The following is a 21,981-nucleotide window of genomic DNA, read 5'->3' as shown; positions in this document are numbered from 1 at the left end:
AACAAATAACAAGTGTTGGTGAGGATGTGAAGAAAAGAGAAACCTTTTGCACTGCTGGTGGGAATGCAGACTGGTACAGTTACTGTGGAAAGCAGTATGGAAATACCTCAAAACAAAAGATTAAAAATGGTTCTGTCTTTTGACCCAGCGATGCTGAGTCAAATCGCTGAAGAAATTTAAAACCCTAATTTGAAAGAACATAAGCACCCCTGTGTTCACTGCAGTGTTACTTATAATTGCCAAGATATGGAAGCAGCCCAGTGCCCATCAGTAGATGAGTGGATAAGACAACTATGGGACATTTACATGATGGGATACTCCTCAGCCATGAAAAAGAAGAAAAATTTACCCATTGTGACAGTAAGGATGGACCTGGAGAACATTATGCTGAGTGAGATAAGCCAGTCAGAGAAAGACAAGTACCATATGATTTCACCCATATGTGGAATCTAGTGAACGCACTGAACTGGCAGGTACAAAAGAGGCAGACGCATAGATAGAGAGCGGGTTGACAGCTGTCGGTAGGGAGGTGGAGGGATTGAGCAAAAGAGAAAAAGAGCTGTGCGTTTTTATCACCCCAGTCAGATTCCTCACCCTCACAGCCCCAGGCCGCCCCTAATCTGTTCTCCATCTCTATTGCTTCCCCTTTTCTGGCCGTTTTACATCATGGAAATCATACACTATGTGGTCTTTTGTGTCTGGCACACTAAGCATGTTTCCGAGGCCTTTGTAGTATTTTACAGGACAGTTGGTGATACCTGAATAAGATACTTAAAATGGCTGATAATATTGCATCAATATTAATTTCTTAGTTTATATAATGGAAAAATGGTTATATAAAATTTCAGTATTAGAGGAAACTGGGTGAAGGGTATGTGGGAACTGTGCTATTTTTGCAACTTTTTTGTTTCTTTTTTTTTTTTAAAGATTTTATTTATTCTTTCTGGCTGGTGTGGCTCAGTGGATTGAGTGCCATCCTGTGAACCAAAGGGTTGTGAGCCAGATTGCCAGGTGGGGGTGCAGGAGAGGCAACCACACACTGATGTTTCTCTCCCTATTTCCCTCCCTTCCCCTCTATCTAACAATAAATAAATAAATACATACATACATAAGTAAATAAATAATCTTTTTTTAAAAAGGATTTTATTTATCTATTTTCAGAGAGAGGAAGGGAGGGAGAAAGAAAGGGAGAGAAACATCACATGCCCCCTACTGGAGATCTGGCCCATATCCCAGGCATGTGCCCTGACTGGGAATCAAATCTGCAACCGTTTGGTTCACAGGCTGCAACTCAATCCACTGAGCCATACCAGCTGGGGCTGTTTCTGTAAGTAAAATAATTTCAAAATAAATCTTCTGTTTTTCTTTTTCTTCTTCTTTCTTTTTAGCTTAAGCTTATGGTCTGAGTTGTGCAATCCTTATGATGGTCTAGCATACCAAAGTTGTGATTTCTTTTCTATGTAATGCTTCTGATGGCCTTTCTACTCCCCAGAGGTCTTTGGTGAGCTCAGCCTCCAGAATGTTCTCCAGGGTCATGTGGGGGCTGTAGTGCAGAGGGCATGGGTCCCGAGTCACAGAGGCCCATTCTGCCTGGGTTCAGGGGGAACTTTTCTCACTTCCCTCCTGATGACGTGGGGCTGCTCAGCAGGGGGTGGGGGTGGGGGCTGGTGCCTGGAGTTAGGCTGCCCCTCTGTTGCCAGAGCAGACTTCGCCCAGGCTGGGATCTGAGAGGCCAGGCCAGCCCAGAGGGAGGGAGGTGCAGACCCAGGGCCTTGGGGACGGCTGCAGGGCTGCAACCCGGGACTTCCTCAGAACTGCTCTTTGTTCTTGGTCAGCTTCCTGTTGCCAAAGCAAAAGCGTGTGAACTCAGAGGGAGGATATTGAGGCCTCAGAACAAACCAGAGCTTGGCAGAGGAAAGGACCTGAACACGTACAGGAACCCATGGACACACGCTCAGGACACAGACGGTCTGCGGTTCACTCCCAAGCACTGGGACCCTGAGAGGGACACATGGAGTGGCACAGGCTGACCGACAGGCACGCACTGCACACAGACTCACTCGGTGCACAGGCCCCGCTCCAGCATGTGCCCCACCCTTCAGGAGACTCGGGCTGCAGGGGCAGCCAGGACAGGGTCTGTGGTCAGGGCAGGTCTCAGGGAGGAAGGCAGAAGGCTGAGTGGGCAGCCAGAGGGCTACAGGACGCACCTGACATGTGTTCCCTGCTGCTCCCGTCCACGTCTGAGCCTCTGTTAGCCATCCGTTCACTGAGCTCCTACTGGTCAGACCTGGAGCCCCTGCCCTGCCCTTGAGGAGCCTGCCATGCTGCCAGCGGGGGGAGCAGCTGGTTGGGGTGGGGGCAGGGGGGCCAGAATGGCCACTCACTGGCATTGGCTAGGTGAGGAGAGTAAAAGGGGTACACAGCCTTCAGAATGGAACCTGGCCTTGGAGCAGCAGGAAGGGAGGCGGGGGTGGGGTACAAAGGCATGGAGGTGAGGGGGGGCAGGCCACCATGGTGACCCAGGCCTGCTGCGGACCCAGCAGCTCTGTGCCTGCCCCTCTACAGTGCTGCCCGTGCTTGCTTGTGGCCCTGCCTCTCCTGCTGGTGCTAGTGTGCCGGTCTGTGCTCTGCCGCCACTCACCAAACCCACTTCAAAGGGGCGTGAACCAAAAGGAGAAGAGGGCTCACTGTGCAGACAGGCTGGACAGCTGGCCCAGGTGAGGCCGCTTCCCTCCTGTTACAGAGGCTCTATCCCCCTCAGGCTGGTGTGCACCTGCACCTCCAGCCGCCTTCAGCAATCTCCCTCCTCACCCTGAACTCCCTTTTCTGAAGTTCTAAGGAAGTTTCCAGAACTTCGTCTCACTGCCTTGAGTCAGCCTTGGCTCTACGGTCACTTTTGGTTCCAATATCCTTCCCCAGTCCTGGGAGAGGAAGGGGCAGCTTTGTCCAGAACACAGGACCTACGTATGGGGAGGGTCAGGGCCTCGGGAAGGAGGGCTGCAGGCAGGCAGAAATCGCAGGGGACTGGCCTGGGGTCAGAGGCCCAGAGAGGATGAGTTCAGCTGTCCCCACTGGGCTCGCCCACGCCGTTAGGGTACCTGCAGGACTGCCCAGGTACAGAGCCTGGGTGGCTGTGAGGTGGGCGGGCAGCAGGCTTTCTGACAGAAAGTGAGCCCTCAGCTGTGCCCAGTGTGGGCTGTTGGCTTGGGTGGGCCTGCAGTCAGAGTTGCAAGTTACAAAACAGCCCTGTTTGGGTGGTGGGGAAAGAAATAAGTGGGTGTGGATGAGTAGGAGGCAGGTCTGGGCTGGAAACCCATGAAGTGCCTTTGACCTGTGCCCGGGTGAGATATGACTGGGACAGGGTGGGGCTTGGAAGGGGGCACTGGGAGTGAGTGTGAGAGAGTGGGACTTGGTGACGGATGGGAAGCAGTGGTCCTGGGCGACGGATGGGAAGCAGTGGTCCTGGGCACCCAGATAGGAGACTGGTTTCCTGAAAACAGACCTAGGACAAGGGGCGGTCTGGAGGGCCAGGTGGGACCTGCTGAGGGTGCAGGGCCTGGGAAACACGAGGATAACATGGTGGCTGGACACACCTGAGGCTGGAGCACAGCCGGGTGGACTTCTGTCAGCGTGGGGCTTGGCACAGGAGCTAGGAAAACTGGGAGGAAGTGGCCAGGCTGTCCCAGCCAGCTGCTCACTCCCGCCCAGATTCCTCTGACCCTAGTTCCGTCTGTTCAGTCTGACCAGGCTCCCTGCCTCTCTCTGGCCGTGGTCACGCCCTGCCCCTCAACCCCCTCCATCTTGAAGGGGCGGGAGAAAGGCCGCTTCTCCTCTCCTGGGCCAGCCTCTGAGCCGCAGCTAGGCCAGGGCTGATAAGAGTTTGAAGCTACCCCCTTCCATACCTGCAGACCCGACAGAGCCACCGGCATCACCATGAAGGATGAAGTGGCTCTTCTGGCCACTGTCACCCTCCTGGGAGTCCTGTTGCAAGGTGAGCTGGCTCCTGTTTGGGAGGTGGGTGGGCCTCACACCCTGCAGCCTGCCCTCTGCCCTGTAGGTCCTGGGAGGTATTGGAGGGCCTGGGGCCCAGGTAAGGGGCAGAAGTGGGGCCTCCGGCCCAGTCTCCAGGGTCCGAACTCTTCTAACCCCACTGACTCTGCTACTGGAGGCTAGGATGTCCTGGGACTTAGGGGCAGAGGTAAGCCCTTGAAGGAATGTCTGCAAGAGGAACTGTGAAACCCTTGGCAGGAACCAAGGCTGACAGGGCAGCCAGATAGACACAGGCCCCAGAGGAGCGGCTGAAGTAGGCACACCAGACACTGAGCAGTTGCAGTGGTGGCACCTCAACCAGCATAAAAAACCCTTGAGGAGACTAGGGGCTTCCAGGGAACAGAGGTGTGCCAGGAGGAATGGGCGGCCTGGCACCGGGTGCCCAAGCATGACAGACATGGGCCTGCTGCAGCCCTGCTACTGCCAGGCCCCACCCTCTCCGGCTGTCCCCTCTCCGGGTGTCCCAGCAGGAAAGCCCCATTCCTGGGCCTTGCCTTCAAAGGTGCCCTCTCAGTGGTGGGACCCCGTGGAGCTGGACACGGTTTTAACTTTCCAGGCCCCAAAAGATGCCAGCTTGGTGCCCTTCTCAGACTGGCTGTTGAGGACACATTCCTGAGTCAGATGTCCCCACTGCTTGAGACACCACAGTATATTGGGCTAGGACAAGACAGCCTGGGGGACAGGCCTGAAGAAGCCTGGCTGACTCATCAGCAAGCTTGACCCTCATCCCCTGGTCCTACAGTCACAGGGTCTCCCCACACTGTGTGGGCCTGGCCACCCCTGGAACCCACAGTGCACCAAGGGCTCCAGAGCCACAGGACTTGCAGGAAGATAGCCAGGGACACCCACCTTCGGAGCTGGGTGTGGTGAGGGCCTGGTCTGGGGTTAAAAGAAGGGACCCTACAATGCAGATCGCCTAGGGCAAGCCTGCCTGTGCTGGAAGGAAGGTGGCAGAGCCCTTGGGGGCCTGGGGTTGGACAAGAACATCCAGGCTGCAATGCTGGGGGCCAGGGGAGAGTGTGTCTGTTAGATTTGGGCCCAAGTACCTGCACAGAGAAACCGAAACAGGAGGCCACGCCAGTGTGGAAGTGCAGGAACCCCCACCAAGAGCCATAACTAGAGAGGGGACAGGAGGAGCTGGGCATTTACTTGTATTTTGCAAGTCAAATGGTTTCCAAGCAAAGTCTAAACGGCCTGCCCAGGGCAGGTGTCCCTGTGACTGGCATCCCCTTCCCCTACACTCCCAGGGTGCCCCAGGATGCACCCTGCCCTTCCCACTGAGCATCACGGATGCAGGGCAAGCCTGGAGCAAAGCGGGGAATGGAGGTCCCCTGGAGAGTGTAGTCCCACGAGTTCAGTGTGGAGGCAGGAGTAGAAGGTGCGACTCCAGATGGGAGGCGGGGCCCGGGGGGAGGCTGCGGGCATCAGGTGGCCAGACCTGACTCCAATCCCCTTTGCCCCCAGCCTACTTCTCCCTGCAGGTAATCTCGGCACGCAGGGCCTTCCGCGTGTCGCCGCCGCTGACCACCGGCCCACCAGAGTTCGAGCGCATATACAGAGCCCAGTGAGACGCAGCAGGAGGGGGCGAGGCGGGGTGTGGAGCTAGGGAGCCCTGGGCCGCAGGGTCCAAGGCCCGGGTGGATGCCCTCACACCGCCCCACCCCCACCGCAGAGTGAACTGCAGCGAGTACTTCCCACTGTTCCTTGCCACGCTCTGGGTGGCCGGCATCTTCTTTCACGAAGGTCTGGGAGCAGGGCAGGGGTGAACACACCTGGGCCCCAAAGTTCCCCGCACCAGTGAGTTTATGCCACCCCGTCCGGCCCTCCCCTAGGTGCGGCGGCGCTGTGCGGCCTAGCCTACTTGTTCGCGCGCCTCCGCTACTTTCAGGGCTACGCGCGCTCGTCACAGCAAAGGTGAGAACCAGTGCAGGGAAAGGCGGCTATTGTGCTGGGTTGTGACAGCCGGGGCCTACGGCTGATGGCACCTGGGAACTGGCCTGATTCCGGACCATTTTGGGAGCTAGGGGAGAGGGATGGGGTGGAAGTCCTGGTCGGGCTGCTGGACCGGGTGGGGCGGGGCTACGAGCTGGGGGCGGGGCTGCCACCCAGCCCGGCTCTGCCCCGCCCCCCCCGCTGAGCTCTGCCTGCAGGCTGGCCCCGCTGTACGCGAGCGCGCACGCGCTCTGGCTGCTGGTGGCGCTGGCGGCGTTGGGTCTGCTACTCCACTTCCTCCCGGCCTCGCTGCGCTCCGCACTTCTGGACAACATCGGGACACTGCTGCCCAGCGCCTGAGTCCGAGGACGCGGGGTCTGCGGGGCTGGAGAGGAGCTGGGCCACCTGGAGAACGGGGGAGGGGTGGTGGTGGCCGTGCTTGCCCTTATTCCAGGCCCTAATTAAAGTGCTTGTGACCAGATTCCTAAGGCTCTCTGGGTCAGATGAGGTGGAGCCTGGCGGGTGGGAACCTGAGGTGCGGCCCAGCCGTGGGCCGCAGCAGTCGGGTGGGCTTCCTGGGGGCAGTGGGAACCAGGCCGAGAAAGGAAAGGGGCCTCCCCCGGGTGGGGTCGATGTGGTCCCAGATCCGTCCATTTCCGCCCTGCTCTGGGACCACGGAGCAGGACAGCCAGCCCGCAGACGCTCGCTCTTGCTGAGGTCCACCCCATGGCCCCTACTCCCTGCGATCAGCGCTCTCCTCACCTGCCCCTATTCCTCGCCCCCTGGTCTTCATAGCTGACCTCAGGAACCCTTTCTTGTCAGCACTCAGTCCCTGCCATCTAGAATAGCAGAGGTGTTTGGGGCACGCTGCCACAGAGCCGTGAGGAGCATAGACGTGGGCCGTGTCCTTGTGATAGCGCTTTCAAGAAAAAGTCCAGGTGCTTTGAGGGACCAGACTCCGCGAGGGGCGGGGGCGGGGGGGTTGACGCGGTGGCTACTGGCCGGAAATAACGTCAGAAAAGAAAAAAAGGTGACTTGTAGCCAAGTCGGCAGGGGAGAAGCTTTTCAATCAGGGCAACATTGAGGGCAATGGCCCCGAAGTGGACAGGAGACCCTAAAATGTGTCAGAAACTGTGTAAGGGTGAGCGGGGCCTTGGGGGCCCACGAGGGCAAGGCTGAGACCAGCGAAGGAGGAACAAGGAGGTGGGGAGATGTTTGGGTTAGAAAGGCCCCCACCTCAGGCAGTTGGGGTGGGTAATGGAAGGTAGCAGCGTTTGAGGGTCCTCGTGGAGTCTTCGGGGGCCAGGGCCTCAGATTCCACAGGGCTCCACCCATGAGCATGCAGATCCTCCAAGTTGTCCCAGAACCTAGACCAAACTGTCCTGGGAAAATGGGATTAAGGTAGTAAGGAGCTGTGCAGAGGTTGCAGCAGGGTGACATCACCTGGCCGCTGTCCCCCTCCACCAGCTGGGGCTCAGAGCACCAGGCAGGAGGCACATACTTTGTTAACCCTTTATTACAAGTCACGTTCTTATAGAAGTATATGTGGACTTAAGTGAAAAAATCAAATGTATCCAAGAATAAAAAACACAGCACATAAAGTAGTATATGCATTCCAGTGTTCGCGCCGGAGACAGCAGGCGCCCAGGAAAACGCTCTTCCAAAACGGCCTGGCTCAAGCCAGCCGGCTGCGAACGGTTCAGGGCGGCACAGGCCAGCCTCAGGCACAGTGTGGGGGCCACCGCTTCCTCCCGCGGCCGGGCGGGCAGGCAGCACCGGCTCCTGGGGTGTCCGGGCCAGCGGCGACCCCAGGCTGCTGAGAGGTACCAGGAACAACCCCTCAGGCTGGGTGGACCACCTCTGGCCCTGGGGACAGCAGCGAAGACATCCCTGGCGTCCTGGGCTTCAGGGCCAGTCCTCAGAAGCCCTCCCTTAGTCAGCCTTTTTCAGGAAGATCTGAAAGAGCCGGCCGGGGTCAGCAGGGGCCACAGAGCCGGATCGTGGCTACTGGGAACAGCCCCTGGTTCCCTGTGCCCGCCTCACCTCGCTCAGAATGACCCACACCGGTGAGTCTGTCTGGATGGAGAGGCGCAGTGCTTCCAGGGGACCGAAGGCTGGGTCCACCTCACCCTCAGCCACGCCTTTGTAGAAGGAGCCTGGGAGAGGACAGCACGGAGAACTTGCCCCAGGACCTCTGCTCGGTCTAGGCTCTCCCCCCACCTCTGCCTGCCTGACCCCACTCACCTATCTGGAGGTAGCCGTCAGGGCTCCGAGGGTACCGGAGAGTCGCCGAGCGGCCCTCCTGCAGGGTCTCTTTGTCCGCCTGTGGGCTCTGGGGGTAAAATCGAGGGGCTGCAGCCAGGGGCTGTGGGAGAGGCCAGCCTCAGGTAACAGCCACACCCCACAACACTCACATCAAAGGGCAGCACCTCCACAGAAGTGTTGAAGAGCTTGTCTTCTGGGTGCTCGATGTTCCCACTGCGGAAGAAGAACCTGCAGCCAGGCAGGCCTGTGAGCTGCTGCAGGGTGGGCACTGCCCAGGAATGCTGCCCAGCAGAGCAGAGGCTGGGCCTGGGCCTGGGCCTGGGTGGTGGGCCAGGCTGGCCACCAGGGCCAGGCGAGGTTACCGAGGCTGTGCAGGGTAACCAGGGCCTTCCTCATCCAGACGAGGGTGATAGGCAATATCTCTGAGCCCCTGTGTCCTGTCTGTCGTAGTCTTTACAGAGTAGCTGCCATTACCCACCCTACTCTTCAGACAAGGAAGCTGAGGCATGGCAGGGAGGGTTGAGGAATTTGCTGGGGGTCAGAGAAATATGTGGCAAGGCCTGGACCCTGGCAGCCACCCTGCCCCTCCTCCCAGGGGGCCTGTGGGTGCTGTCACTAACCGCTCAAGACGCAGTGGCTGGAAGAAGCGGAAGCGGATGAAGTCCCCTGCAGCAGGTGTGAAGGCCCAGAAGAAATCCTCGCGCAGGTAGGCCTTCTCCAGGGTGAAGTGCTGGTATGTCTTGAGGCTCGTGCTCACTTCCGCAGGGGGGTTCACGTGTTCCTTCCGCAGTGCCTGCTTCCCGAAGTCCTTGTCCTGTGGTACCACAGGGACAGTGGGGCTGGAGTGGGGCCTGGCCTGGCCCTATCGGCCCCTCGTTCCATGCCCAAGGAAGTTTTGCCCCTACTCGGCCAGGCTCACATAAGGCCCCGCCCACCTTCAGTTTCTGAATCTTGCCGGCCAGGGAGGAGTGCGTGCCCACGTGCTGGAAGAGGGACGGCTTGAAGCGGATGCGGAGGTTGGCCTTCTGCCGGTCACAGTGCTTCTGCGGAGGGAGGGTGACACTCCAGGCCTGAACTCGTGCCCCTCCTCAGAGGACAGGGCTTTATCTTCTCGAGTCAGGAGCGTGCCTGCAGGCCAGGTCCCCAAGGGAGGCTGTGGGCCCCGCTGCCCAGCCTGTACCTGTCAGCCCCTGCTCACCGCGTCCTTCTCAGGGTTGCAGACCTTCACCCACAGAATATGGTCCAGGAGCCAGTCGATGGGCTTGTCCCGGTAGAACATGAGGATAAACTCCACAATCAGGCTCAGGTCCAGCGACTTGAACATCTTCCCTGATGGGAAACGTGGGGGGAGGGGGTGCTGAGTGGGCAGCTCTGCCCTGCCCTACTTCCTCGCAATCCCTGTGGGAGCCACTGGGGAGGGTCCCACAGCAAACCCTGCAGCCAGCTGCAGGCAGGTGTGACTCTGAAGGCAGGTGGGAACAGGCCAGATGTGCTGCAGTGGCCACTCCAGGCAGAGGTCCCTAACATGACATTGCCAGGGGTGGGGTTTGGGGCCTGGAGCAAGGTGGGGGGATCATGACAGAGAAACAGAGGAGGGTGGGACTGAGGAGCTCTGTTCAGGTCAGCAGGGTGGGCGTGGGGAACTGACCAATGAAGCCCAGCTGGGAGAATTCCAGGATCATCCAGTCCTCGGAGGGCTGCTGGAGTGCGAAGTTCTTCATGGTGCTCAGGTAGTTGGGCTTGGCCACTATGTCATCCTCCAGCTGCACAGTGAGGGACAGAGGGGGGTCAGGACAGGTGCAGGGCAGGGTAGCATGCAGCCCGAAGGCCCAGCCAGGATTTGGGGTCGGGGGCAGAGCCGGGGGTTGGTGCTAACCTGTACATAGTAGATGCCTTTGGACTGTGCGTACATCATAAGGAAGCAGTAATCGAGGTTCTGTTTGGTCCTCCACCTGTGGGCCAGGGGCAGGGGCCTCAGGAGCACAGACCCTCCCCCGTGGGTGTGGGCAGAACACCCCACCCCTGTGCAAGGGTCCTGCAGCCAACAGCCTGGGCTCTGAGCATTGCTGGGGGTGCCAGAAGGGGGCAGTGCTAGTACCTGACTCTCTCCTTGGGATCCCCAAAGGACTCTCGGAGTCGGGAGAAGTCAGGGTAGAAGTGGGGGGAAGGGGAGATGACCTCCAGGAGCCCAGAATGGATCTCCGTGGGGAACCTGGGAGACAGAAAGGCCCAGTGGTGTGCAGCCTCCAGGGCCTGGGGCAGGAAAGGGGCAGAGCAGGGCCAGCTAGGTCCTGCCCCTTTCTTAAGGCCCACTAGGCAGACACCACCCACACCACACCCAGCCTCCCGAGGCAACAGGGCTTGGAGGGGTCAGGCCACCTCCGCACACCCACTGCCTTTCAGCTAACAGAGGAAGCCCCCACCCCCAGAGGGCACTAACTTGTGAGGGAGACAGGAGTTTGCCTCCCCCACACCCTGCAAAGGGCCCTCCTTCTACCAGCTTGGTCAGCTGCCAGTACTCACAAGGCCTTGATGTTTTCCGTCACCACTGAGGTGTACTGTGGGTCAGTCTGTGGGGAGACCAAGCACCTTCCCTAAGTGGGACTGCCAGCACAAAAGGCCTGGAAGAAGGGGCTCGGGGGCGGGGCCTGGACTTCAGATGACCCCCTACATGGAGGGAGGGAGTTCCCTCTCCTGAGGGTGAGTATGGCTGGGCCTGGTGGCCACAGTGTCTCAGGAAGAGCCCTTTGGGGACGTACCTGGGGCAGTGGAGTCAGGACACACTAGGTAAATGGTATCTCCACAAGGGGGCACTAAAGTGTTTCCTTTAAATTTTTTTTTAAGATTTTATTTATTTTTAGAGAGAGAAAAAGAGGAAGAGAAACATCGATATGCCAGAGATACATGGATAGGTTGCCTCTTGCCTGACTCCAACTGGAGAGCTGGCCCGAAACCAAGGCATGTGCCCTGAGTGGGAATCAAACCGGCTACCTTTCTGTCCACAGGCCAGCAGACAATCCACTGAGCCACACCAGCCAGGGCTTTTCCTTTTTAACTTTTCATTTTCACAAATTTGTGAATGGCAGAGACCCTCTGCTAGCTTTCCCCTCTGGAATGTCACCCTGTTTCCCTTTCTGCTCCTTGTTGTCTGGTGTGTCCACCCCCCACCCCCGCCCCACGCCCCGCCCACTCGCCTCAGCAATCAGCACCACGATGACTGAATCCTCCTTTTCCTGCGGACTCAGCTCAGAGATCAGTGAGTGCAGCGTGTCCGTCAGGTAGGAGTGCACCTCGCGCCGCACGCTGGGGATGCCCATCACCACCGACACTGCCGGGACCACAGGTGGATCAGGCCCGACAGCGGACCGCCTGGTCCTGTCCCTGGGCACTCCCAGCCCTGCCCCTACCTCCAGTACGGCCCTGGCCCACACGCACGGCGGGCTGCAGGCTGCTTTCCTTGGCCAGCAGGTGCGGCAGGTGGTGGAAGACAGTGGGCAGGTGCAGCACGTGCTTGTGCGAGATGTTCCACAGTTTCAGGCGTGGGTCCTCTGGGTGGGTCAGGAAAGGACAGGTGAGACAGCGGGGCTGCCACCAGCTCCACCTCCCCTGCGCCCAGCCCGGCCCTCACCGGTTAGTCGGCCCCAGGTGCGGTTGCTGTCTCTGTCCCGCAGCGCCTGCCTCTCTGACACGGCCCTCTTGATCTCATCCAGCACCAGGTTGAGCTCCTTGGAGCGCTTGAGGCTCTCTTGCTCAGCGGCGTGTAACCGGTCTCGCAGCGCCAGGAACTCCCGCTGGTACACGTCCACCACATCGCCTGTGGGTGGTCCATATGCTATCACCAGGGGGTGCCCCATAGCGGACCCACAGTCCCCTTGAGGGTGCTGGCACATGTGTCTTCCTGTGCATAGGTGCTATAGACCACGGGTCCCCAACCCTGGGGCCAGGGACAACTATTGGTTCATGGCCTATTAGGAACCAGGCTGCACAGCAGAAGGTGAGCAGTGGGCAGGTGGGTGAGCTAGCAACATTTCATTTGCATTTGCAGATGCTCCCCATCACTGGCATCACTGCCTGAGCTCTGCCTGGCATCAGATCACCGGTGGCATTAGATTCTCACAGGAGTGAGAACCCTACTGTGAACTGTGCTCTCAAGGGATCTAGGTCGAGGCTCCAGGAATGAGAGTCTACCTTCTGAGGACCTGAGGCGGAGCTGAGGCAGGGAGGCGAGTGCGGGGAAGTAGCTGCCAGCGCAGATCCTCATTAGCAGAGAGGTCTGACTACACAAAGGCCAGGATAAATCAATGGCTGGCAGAGTCATATCAAAACCCTATCCATGAGCGGCAAGTGACAATTAAGCTGCACCTGGTAGCAGGCTATAAAGCCATCCCCTTCCCCCAGTCTGTGGAAAAACTCTTTCATGAAAGCCCTCCCTGGTGCCAAAATGGCGGGGCATTGCTGCTACAGACCGACTGCACCTGTCCTCGCACCTGCCACGTCCGGGCTCTCTGGGGCTGCACAGGGCACTCTGAAGTCACACTGGCACCCCTGGGGGAGAAAAGCCTCCACTGGGAGGACTAGTGCTCTCCGGTACTCCCTCCCCACCCCCGTCACTCTCTCCTTCCCTCTGAGGTGGGAGGGCTGCAGGGCCACTTCAGGCCCTAGGTGGGGCATTTCTAAGCAGAGGCTGGAATAGCTTCAGACTAAATCCTTTCCACCCAGTGGCTCCAAAAGACCCTTCTGGCTTCTCCTTGCAGCATCTGCTCCTTCTATGGCCCAGTACACCCAAAGGTCTCATCCAGGGCACAAGGCTCCAGCCCTTCCTGAGGAGCTTCTTAGCACCCAGCCTTGCCCTGTCCTTCCTCTCCCCGCCCTGCTTCACAGGGAGATCACAGCCCCATGCCCAAGGCTCTCTGGGGATGGACAACCTCCCTGAGCTCCCCATCCCATCCTCCATGTGGGACTGAGCCTGGACACAGGGTCTGTGACCAGTGCCCTGGTGCCCATTTGTCATTGTCCTCATGGTCATCACTGGTTGCTCAACTCTGCACTAGCCACTGCCTCTGGGTTCCTTCAGTCTCATGCCAGCCCCAGGGGTGGCTGCTCCTGTTCTAGCCCTCAGCACTCAAACGAGCAAATGAAGTCGAGACACTAGTCCAGGGTCACTGAGTCGGCAGTGGAGAGAGACCAGCTCTGAAGGCCCCAAGGCCTGCTCTGAAGGAGACCTGAGTCAGAACCTCCAGCTGGGCCCCAGTTCCGGGCTTTGGGGGGGGTGGGGTGCCAGTCAAGGAGCAGCACAGAGATGGGGCTGCCTGACCGGGCAGAGGACTCCCCAGGGTGCCTGCACCTGGCCCCACTGGTCAGGCAGGCAGGGACCAGTGAGCAAGATAAGACAAGCAACATCCCCCCAAGGACTTCCTGGCCATCTTTGCCTCCTGCTGTACACAGCTCCTTCCAGGCCTGGTTTCCATCTCCCAGCCCAGGCAGCTCTTCTGCCTCTCAGTCCCTGGTAGGTCACAGTCCCCAGAATGCCCTAGATGGTGTCACTGCTCACAGCCGTGGGCACTGGGGGTCACAGCCAAGGCAAGTCACCTCAGGACACAGCTACTTCTGTAGCACTTCATACCCAGCTTGCTCCAACCTCCATCCCCACACCCAGCCTACTGGGGACAGCCCTGTGTGGGGGGTGTGGGGATGTGGGGGGAACTCAGGTTACCGAATCTTCCAGGTTCCTCGCTGAGTTCCGAGGCCAGGTTACCCTGGAAATCTGAACCCCTGAACAGGAGCTGGCCATCCCTGATGCTGGTGGGGGAGGCGCTGAGGCCAGGCAGGAGGCAGTTCAGAGCTACTTGGACACCAGGACATGGCAAGTGGCCTCCCTTCTGCCTAAGTCCCTAGCCATCTACCCATTGATCCCTGCTGCCTCCCCAGTGCAGTGGAGTCACTAAGCCTTGCCCAAGGCAGCCCCTGGCAGCGGGCCCTTTGTGAAGCAGGGAGAATGTGAGGATGCCTCCCCTACCCTGACTGTGCCTCATCCTGTCTTCCCCACTCTCTGATCTTTAAGTAGGATGAGCTCAGCCCAACCTTAGTCTGCCCCAGGTGGGCAGCAGTACCCATGGCTGCCCTGCATCACCCTAACCACCAAGGCCTGGACACAGCCTGCTCTGGACCCCGGCTGCCTTTCCCAGGGACTGCCCTCTGCCCAGGTCCTGAGCTTCCCTCATTTACTAAGACTTGGTGATGGACCCTGGGATTCTGGGGCCTGGCTTCTGCCCCCTGCCCCCCACAAGAGCCTTCTGTCATTTCCCTGAACACTGAGGCTCTGTCCTGCAGCACCCTGCCCCTGCCCTGCCTACTGCCTGTAAGATCCCCAGCCTGACCCTCGTCCCTGGCTTCTTGCTCATGGGTCCAATCTTTCCTTGCCTGTCAAAGCCAGAACCTCAAGCTCTGTGCATGCCTACCCAGGCGCTGAGCCCAGGCCAGAGCTCTGCCAGGTCCTCATGGCCCTTCACGACCTTTCTGCGCTGGGTGGCTGGACAGAAGTGGGGAGTGGGCTGGGAGGGCAGCTCGAGTGATGGGAAGGGCGAAGGTCTGGGAGGCCCTGGTTTCTGTGGGCTGGGCAGGAGTTCCTGGGTGCTGGGACTAAGGGGATCTGGCTTCTTCTTCCAGCTACACCTTCCTGCCCCAGGGAGGTGGTGTGGGGGGCCTGGCCCCCCAGTGCAGCTGGCTCCATAGAAGGACTGCAGCTGTGGCCACTAACAGAGGTTTTTCCCAACCGAAGGCAGAGTAACCAGGATGCCTGAGGCACATGGACCACAACCTTCCCTCTGGTCCCTTCTTGGCTAAGAAACAGGCCTTGCACCCCTCACTCAGGGAAGGGGAAACAGATGCAGAGTGGCACAGGTTGGAACTGGGCCCAGGGAAGGTCTGCCATCAACCGGCAGGCGGGGCAGGAGGTGGAGAGGAGGCAGGTGTTTGCCTCCCCTCCAGGACTCGAACCCATCTTCCCAGTGGTCAAGAAGGGCACCCAGACTCTGGCAGGGCAGCTCAGCTGGTTAGAGCGTCCTCCCCATATGCCAAGGTTGTGGGTTCAGTCCCCAGTCAGGGCACATTTGAGAAGCAACCAATGAGTGCGTTAAATAAGTGGAACAATAAGGCAATGTTTCTGTCTGTCTGTCTCTTGCTCTCTGTCCCCCTGCCCCTTCCTCTCTCTCTTTAAAATCAATAAAAACAAACAAACAAACAAACAAAAACCAGAAGGGTGTCCATTCCTGCTGAAGTACAGGATGTTGGGATGCTAGGGAGTACTCTGTGGCTGAAGCTGGCCCCCTGGGGGATCTTCTGTCCTCTGTGGGGACAGGCCTTCAGCAGACCCTTGGCTGAGGGCCCCAGTGTGAGGCCTGGCAGAACTGCTGTACAGATGGGGTCCAGCCTGACCGTGAAACCCTCACCTGGGGCCCATCTTGCCAAGGCCTACACATCCTTCCTGGCCCCGGGCTTCCCGGATGTCACCTTCTCCTGCTGCTTCCTTCCTCTCTGGCTATCTGCCCACCTCCTCCCTTCCCCACAGGCCCAGGCTCCTCTGCCCTTACCCCAAGTATGGGTGCCTGGGCTCCCCACCTTCTGCACCCTAGAAGCCAGGATGCAGTCCGGCCTCAGCCTGGTTTAGTCTGGCTTCCCCACAGGCTTAACACAGCTGTCTACACGTAAGAATGAGCAGAGTCTTAACATAAGAGTCCAGGTTCAGGCTTTCTCTTGAGGCCGCCAAAGATCTGGCCCTGCTGGGCCCCCTGAAATAGCGGCACCCCTCCCCACACCTCAGGCTCCTGGGCATGCCCAGGGACCAGGAACCATGCACCTGAGCTCCATAATTCTTTGGCTGAGGGTGCTCTCGTATTCCACAGCCCCTCAGAGTACCAGTCTCCTTGATGCCCCCCTTCAGGGATAGTGGGCCCTAAATGGAGCCCCTGGAGTCCCCTCACTCCACTGTTCTGGACACTGGCTCCCCTGTGCCGCCCAGGCCTCCAAAGAAGGTGTCTTGGTGGGGTTTGTGCTACAGTCCTGATATCAGGCAGAGGGCCCGAGGCTGCTGCAGGAGGCCCAGGGAAACTGCACCCCGGCCAAGGATGGGGTGCAGGGGCTCATCACCCCACTCATTGTCAGATGCAGCCCCACCTGGGGCCACTCTGCTTGCACAGACACTTTTCCAAGGGTTTAAAGTGCCCTCCTCCAGATAACACCCCCACCTAGAGACCTACGGGGAACTCTGCCCCAGGCAAGGCCTTCCTGTGCCAAGCCCTGGCCTCCGCCCAAACGGGAGGGCTGTGCTAGGCTAGGCTAGGCTGGGCGGGCAGGAGCAGGTGGGGGCTGTTGGGGCTTGGAGGGTCAGGAAGGCTCTAGCTCCTCCGCCAGCCTTCCCCCTCCAGCCTCCCATAGGGGACAGGGAAGCAGGAGGTAGGAGGGAGGCAGAGGGTCTGCTGGCCTCAGCCTGATCCTGCTTGGGTCTTCTGCAGGAAGGCCAGGAGGCAGGAAGGAAGCAGCTTTTCCCCATGCCTCCAATGTGGCCCTAGCCACCCCAGCCAACACCAAGTGACTACAGCCTGTCTCCCCCACCTGCTTCCCCCAAGTGTGCTGGCCAGTCAGAGGGCCTGAGGGGTGGAGTGGCCAGCTTGACCAAACCATGACACCACACAAAGTGAGTTAACGGGCAGCAGCAGCTAGGAGTGGCTAGGGCATGTGAGGCCCTCTGTGCACCTCTGGGCCGTCTGGCCCAGCACCCGGGAGGGCCCTGTGGGGCAGTTCCCGGCAGCGAATGTCGTGGAAGGCTGCGGATGCCCCAGGGAGTGCTAGGCAGTGGGCTGGGGTGAAGGGTGGTGTGGGCTGGGGTAGAGGGTCACTGCCTGGGTGTCTGGCTGTCCCCTTACACCTGTCTCATGAGCACAATATCTATTCCTGCCCAGGTGCCTGGAGCTGGTACCTTAGGAACCACCTGGCACAACCACCGCTGTGACCTTGTATCTCTGTCCCTCTCTGAGAATTCCTAGGTCCCCAGCTACTCAGTGGGAGCGACCACCCCTAGCATGGGCGTAACTGTACTCATGGAGGCGGGTCCCAGCGCCTCATGGGGGGCCCCTGCGATGCCCCGGCCCCGCGGCCCAACGCGGGCCAGAAGAGAATTTCGTTATTCCGGCAGCAAACAAGTGGGGGCGAGGATGGGAGGGGCGTCCTCCCGCGCCGCCGGGCGGGGAAGGGCGCCCGCGTCGGCTTCCGGCCGCCTCCGGAGGCCACTGCCCGGACCCGCTCGGCCGCGGGCGCCCAGGTGCGACCAGGTGCGAGACGAGTCGCGGGGCGCAGAGAGCTCACCTTTCTGGCCGCCGAGGGCCGCGTACCAGGAGAGCGAGAGGAAGGCGCACAGGCAGAGCAGCAGCAGCGTCAGGAAGGTGCCATTGCGGAGCCTCATCTCCTCCGGTGCGCGGCGGGCGCCGGCGGGGCCGAGGCCGCATGGCCCGGGAAGCCGGGGCCGGGGCGCGGGGTGCGGGGCCGCGGGGGGCCGCGGGGGCCCCGGCCCCGGGGCGGGGCAGGGCGGGGCCCCGGGCCGGGCGGGGCCGGGAACGGCTACTCCGGGGCGCGGGGCGCGGGCTTAGGGCCTTCCTCCGCCGTTGGGCCAGGCCGGGCTCGGCTGGGCTGGACTGAGCGGCGAGAGCCGCGGCCCGGCCTGGATCCGGGGCCGCCGCGGAGTCGGCGGCGCAGGGCGGGGCGGCCCGGATTTAAAGGGGCCGCAGCACCCGCCGCCGCCGCCGCCGCCGCCGCAAGCCCTGCGAGGAGGCGGGGTGCGGAGCCGCGCCCGGCTGGCGACAGCGGCCGCTGTTTGAGCTCGCCGAACCGCTCTGGGTCCGGCCTTCGGTGGGACTAGGCGGTGCCTTCGCGAATGCGGCGCACCCGCTGAAGGGCAGGCAGCGCGCCCTCGTCCCCATAACCTGAACCCCACGGCATCCCACCCAATCCGATCCGACTCCCGTTTACTCGGGGATCCCCAGGCTTCTCCCCCAGGTCTGAGGAGGGTCTGGGCGTTGGGAGGGGGAAGGTATGGCTGGAGCTGGTGCGGCCTCCCGCCAGGGGACTGGGCCTAGTGGCCCTGCCTGCACCGACACCCATGGCTACCTCCCTTCCCAGGACCTTTCTCTAATCGGCGGGATAAAGGCATGTTGGGGACAGAAGATGCTCCTCCTTCATAAAATAGGGACAGTGGGATGTTTTCAGGAGTAAGGGGGCTGACCTATGTAGGCGATGGGCACAGTGGCTGGCCTTCCAGGTGCCAGGTGCAGGGGGGCTGGAAGCTGGTACGACCGCCTCCGGGGGCCCCCAGCGGTCCAGCTCCTCCTCTCCCTTCACGGCATGGCGCTCACTTACACTTTCATTCGTGTGCCAACTCGGGCTTTCCCCAGTCCTCTGTGGAACTGGGAAGGGGACAAACCATAAAGGGATTAGTTCAACACAGGCTCGGGTGCACTGGGGGCCTCTGAGCCATTGCTTGTAGTAGTCCTGGGTCCTGGCCCTGGCTGCAGTGGCCCTGAGGGCCCTGGGGCCGGCGGTGGGGGTGGAGGGGAGGGCTTTTGGGGAAGGGTTCAGACTGGAAGATGCTGGGCATTTGTCTTTTGCTTTCAGCCCAGGCCCACACCTGGGGCAAGATGGAAGCCTGGGAGCAGGTAGGGCCTGGGCATTTGCCTCTGCAGAGAGACTTATGCCAGGAGCAGTAAGGCAGGGCCAGTGGCTGAGGGGGACTGGCGCTGGGGCCTGATTCAGTGACCCGCCTCTGTTTTCCCACAGGCAGGATGCCAGTACTGGGAAAGCAGTGCTGCTCGCCCAACTTGCTGATGAACTGGACAGGCTGAGACTGGCATTGCGGAGCCTTCTGGAGGAAACTGGCTTATTCCAAGTGCCTCAGTTTTCACCTTCTATTTGTAGCAAGGGATAAGAACTTTCATTTGGGCTGTGATACAAAAGGTTTATTTACTTATTTATTTTAATGTGTGTTGAAGCTTAAAATGAGTTGATTTAAGGAAATTGAACCAGTAAAAATTAAGGACATGGCCTGTCAGTAACTAAAGTTCGGGAAGCTCACCTCTCCCCTCCACACTTTGGCTTTGGAACAGGAGGAGCAGGGAGGGGGCTGGGGGGATGACTCAGAAGGGGGGTGGCATTCTGCCCCGACCCCTAGAGACTGCAAGGCCTTTGTCAGGAATGGGACTTCTGTGGGCCAGGGTTGGGGAAGGGGGCAGTCAGGTCCGGAGTGATGGGAGAGGGGCCAGGGTGAGTCGCCTGGAGGGGGTCACACTCCAAAACTGGTGGCTGAGTTTGGGCAACCATGGCGTTCAGGCGATAGAGACCGAGGACAGTCTTTCCGATTCCCCCAGCCCTGCTGTTTCCTCCCCACTGCCCCAGCAGAATACCAGGAGGGGGTCCTCTGGGCCATACACCACTTAGGGGCAGGCGCTCGCCACTGGGCTGAGAATGGGTCAGCACCAGGCTTGCCTGTCCTGCCAGTACTGTACACCGAGGGCAAGAAGGACAGTGTGGTGCTGCTACCAGGAGGGGCTGGAGAAGATGGTTGTGGAGTGAGCAGAAGCCTAGGGGACCCTGGCCCCCAGGGCCTGCATAAGTAGCAACGCAGTGAGGGAAGGCCCACCGCAGGCATGCATCAGGCCCTGCGACCCCTCCCCAAAGCCTCTGCACTCCCAGCTGTAGCCTTTGCAACAGTTGGCTGGCTCCTGGCCAGTTTTCCACAGCTCTCTGTGCCCTTACTGCAATGCATTCCTTGGGGTCTGCTTCCACCTCAACTCCCTCTGGCACTTCTAGGCAGGTGAGCTTTGCCTGCCCTCCTGCCACCCAGGATGGGATGCCCCCTCACCCAAGAGTTCACCTTCTTTGCTGGAGACAATGACACTGGCCAGACGGGTGTAGAAAGTCCTGCTTTCTCTCCCGACCAGGCTGTGGCCTTGTCCCCTTTGTTCTTCTTGCTTCCCACAAAGGGAAAATGCCTTTGAGTTGGAATTCCAAGCCAGCCCTCAGCCCACGCTGCTCTGGAGATTTTCTGGGACAGCCTCCAGAGGTGGCTGCTCCTTCCATCCTTCCTCACGGGGCTTCTTAACCTATGGCCTAGGGATCCAGTGTTGGGGAGGTCTAAGAGCTGAGACGAGCAAAGACAGAAGAAAATCCATCTTTATTTTTTTCTAACCTCTAACTGAAACTTGGCATTTTCTTGAGTTGTGAATGGAGGCAGCAAAGTCCAGCAGAATTCGCAGTGCTTGGGGCTGTCACATGGCAATCTCCCGGGTTTCCACCCCGCTGCAGGTGCTGCAGCCACTGCGCCCTGGTGTTGCCAGTGCTGACCGGTCCTACCTCTACATCTTGTAATGTGATGAGTTAATAAAGAATCACAGCTATTTCTATATCATAACTTGGTGTGTGTTTTTGTAACTTGGTATTTGCATTTCAATATTAGCAGTCCTTTTGTAATGCACTATATTTTATGCATCTTAAAATATGGTTCTGCCATATTTTATGGTTCTGCCCTATGGCTGGTGTGGCTCAGTGGATTGAGTGCCAGCCTGCAAACCAAAGGGTCGAGGGTTCAATTCCCAGTCAGGGCACATGCCTGGGTTGCCATCCAGGTCCCCAGTAGGGGGTGCGTGAGAGGCAACTACACATTGATGTTTCTCCCCCTTTCTTTCTCCCTTCCTCTCTCTAAAAAAAAATTTAAAAATCTTTAAATAACATAAAACATTTCTAAGCAGGAGTCCTTCATCTTTTCCCCATGCTGAGGTGTCTCTTACACAGACAGTCTGGAAGTTCTGCCTGGCCTTATCTCTCTGCTGGCCCTTCTTTCCTTGGATGCCTCCTCCTCCTGTTCACTCATAACAAGGTCCATGGGGCTCAGAAAGCTCCCCCTAGAGGATAGAGGCCTCCCTGAGAAAATGAGGTTAGCAGTCTGACCCAGGGGAGAGGTGGGGTTGCCTGGAAAAGGTGGCTGGTGGTTCAGCATATGCAGATGTGTATGTTGAAGGAACCCCCAGGCCAGCCGGGGCAGAGCTCAGTGAGAGGGGTGCCAGCGGCCCGCCGATGGGACAGGGCAGAGCACCAGTGCCTCGCACACCTTATCAGTGCTTTGGGTTCATACCCTTGGGGCTATGGGTAAAAGCAAGAAGAGTGGGGGGTGCCCTGGGGTCCATGCAGTCAATTTGCATTTTGGAATGATAACTTGGGCACAGAGAAGGGAGAAAGTAAGAGAGGAAGCAGGGAGACCAGCCAGGAGCTCTCGTAGGGACAAGAGTTCAGAATAAACCTCTGGCATGAAAATTATTTTGAGCGGAAAGCATTAGAAAATAGGCTTTTTCCCCCGTAACGATTCAATTGTTCCAAACCCTTCACCAGGAGCAACCAGGGAGATTGATCTGATCACCCCATAAACTCAGGGCCATCACAGTGCTATCCACCCTATCCTATCCCTGCTTCCCCTATTAAGTTGGTATTTAAGCCTCCAAATTCTAACTGCCTAGTACTTGAATAAAAATCCTTTTTCGGGACTTCCAGCCAAGATGGAGGCGTAGGGTAGACACACTGTGCCTCCTCACACAACCAAAATAGGGACAACAATAATTTAGAAATAGAATAACAACCAGAACTGATAGATAATTGAACTGTATGGAAGTTGGACAACCAAGGAGTTAAAACAGACAC

The 21,981-nt window shown here is 59.0% G+C and overlaps 2 protein-coding genes and 1 long non-coding RNA gene across 5 annotated transcripts; 2 read left to right on the top strand and 1 right to left on the bottom strand.

Annotated features, from left to right (window-relative positions):
* Positions 1 to 3,771: 3,771 nt before the first annotated feature.
* LTC4S (leukotriene C4 synthase) lies at positions 3,772 to 6,463 on the top strand. Its single transcript, XM_045823477.1, has 5 exons — positions 3,772 to 3,991; positions 5,515 to 5,614; positions 5,723 to 5,793; positions 5,883 to 5,964; positions 6,201 to 6,463. Exons 1-5 carry the CDS (start codon positions 3,934 to 3,936, stop codon positions 6,340 to 6,342), a joined length of 453 nt encoding a protein of 150 aa, XP_045679433.1. The 5' UTR covers positions 3,772 to 3,933; the 3' UTR covers positions 6,343 to 6,463.
* MGAT4B (alpha-1,3-mannosyl-glycoprotein 4-beta-N-acetylglucosaminyltransferase B) lies at positions 6,253 to 18,241 on the bottom strand. 3 transcript variants are annotated; one of them, XR_006783818.1, is made up of 16 exons: positions 17,608 to 18,241; positions 11,876 to 12,061; positions 11,655 to 11,795; positions 11,442 to 11,575; positions 10,771 to 10,817; positions 10,346 to 10,459; positions 10,124 to 10,199; positions 9,896 to 10,010; positions 9,446 to 9,576; positions 9,183 to 9,290; positions 8,868 to 9,061; positions 8,397 to 8,475; positions 8,227 to 8,314; positions 8,026 to 8,138; positions 7,219 to 7,364; positions 6,253 to 6,387 (listed from the first exon to the last, which is right to left on the bottom strand). XR_006783818.1 is itself a non-coding variant. In XM_045823453.1 (15 exons), the coding sequence occupies exons 1-15, from the start codon at positions 17,702 to 17,704 to the stop codon at positions 7,915 to 7,917; spliced, it is 1,647 nt and encodes a 548-aa protein (XP_045679409.1). In that variant the 5' UTR covers positions 17,705 to 18,237; the 3' UTR covers positions 7,483 to 7,914. The 3 variants fall into 3 exon arrangements, 2 of the variants coding, with proteins under 2 accessions (XP_045679409.1, XP_045679420.1); XM_045823453.1 differs by lacking the exons at positions 6,253 to 6,387; positions 7,219 to 7,364 and adding an exon at positions 7,483 to 7,938 and having other exon boundaries at positions 17,608 to 18,237; XM_045823464.1 differs by lacking the exons at positions 6,253 to 6,387; positions 7,219 to 7,364; positions 10,346 to 10,459 and adding an exon at positions 7,483 to 7,938.
* On the top strand, positions 17,575 to 20,693 carry LOC123808684. Its single transcript, XR_006783820.1, has 2 exons — positions 17,575 to 17,712; positions 19,072 to 20,693. It is a non-coding gene; the product is annotated as an uncharacterized LOC123808684 (long non-coding RNA).
* Positions 20,694 to 21,981: the final 1,288 nt, after the last annotated feature.

The sequence above is a fragment of the Phyllostomus hastatus genome, unplaced genomic scaffold (genome assembly GCF_019186645.2).
Source record: "Phyllostomus hastatus isolate PE091 unplaced genomic scaffold, TTU_PhHast_1.1 phas_contig_150, whole genome shotgun sequence".
In the NCBI taxonomy this organism is placed as follows: domain Eukaryota; kingdom Metazoa; phylum Chordata; class Mammalia; order Chiroptera; family Phyllostomidae; genus Phyllostomus; species Phyllostomus hastatus.
Note: the sequence above shows the minus strand (reverse complement) of the source record. Positions and strands in the feature narration are given on the sequence as shown.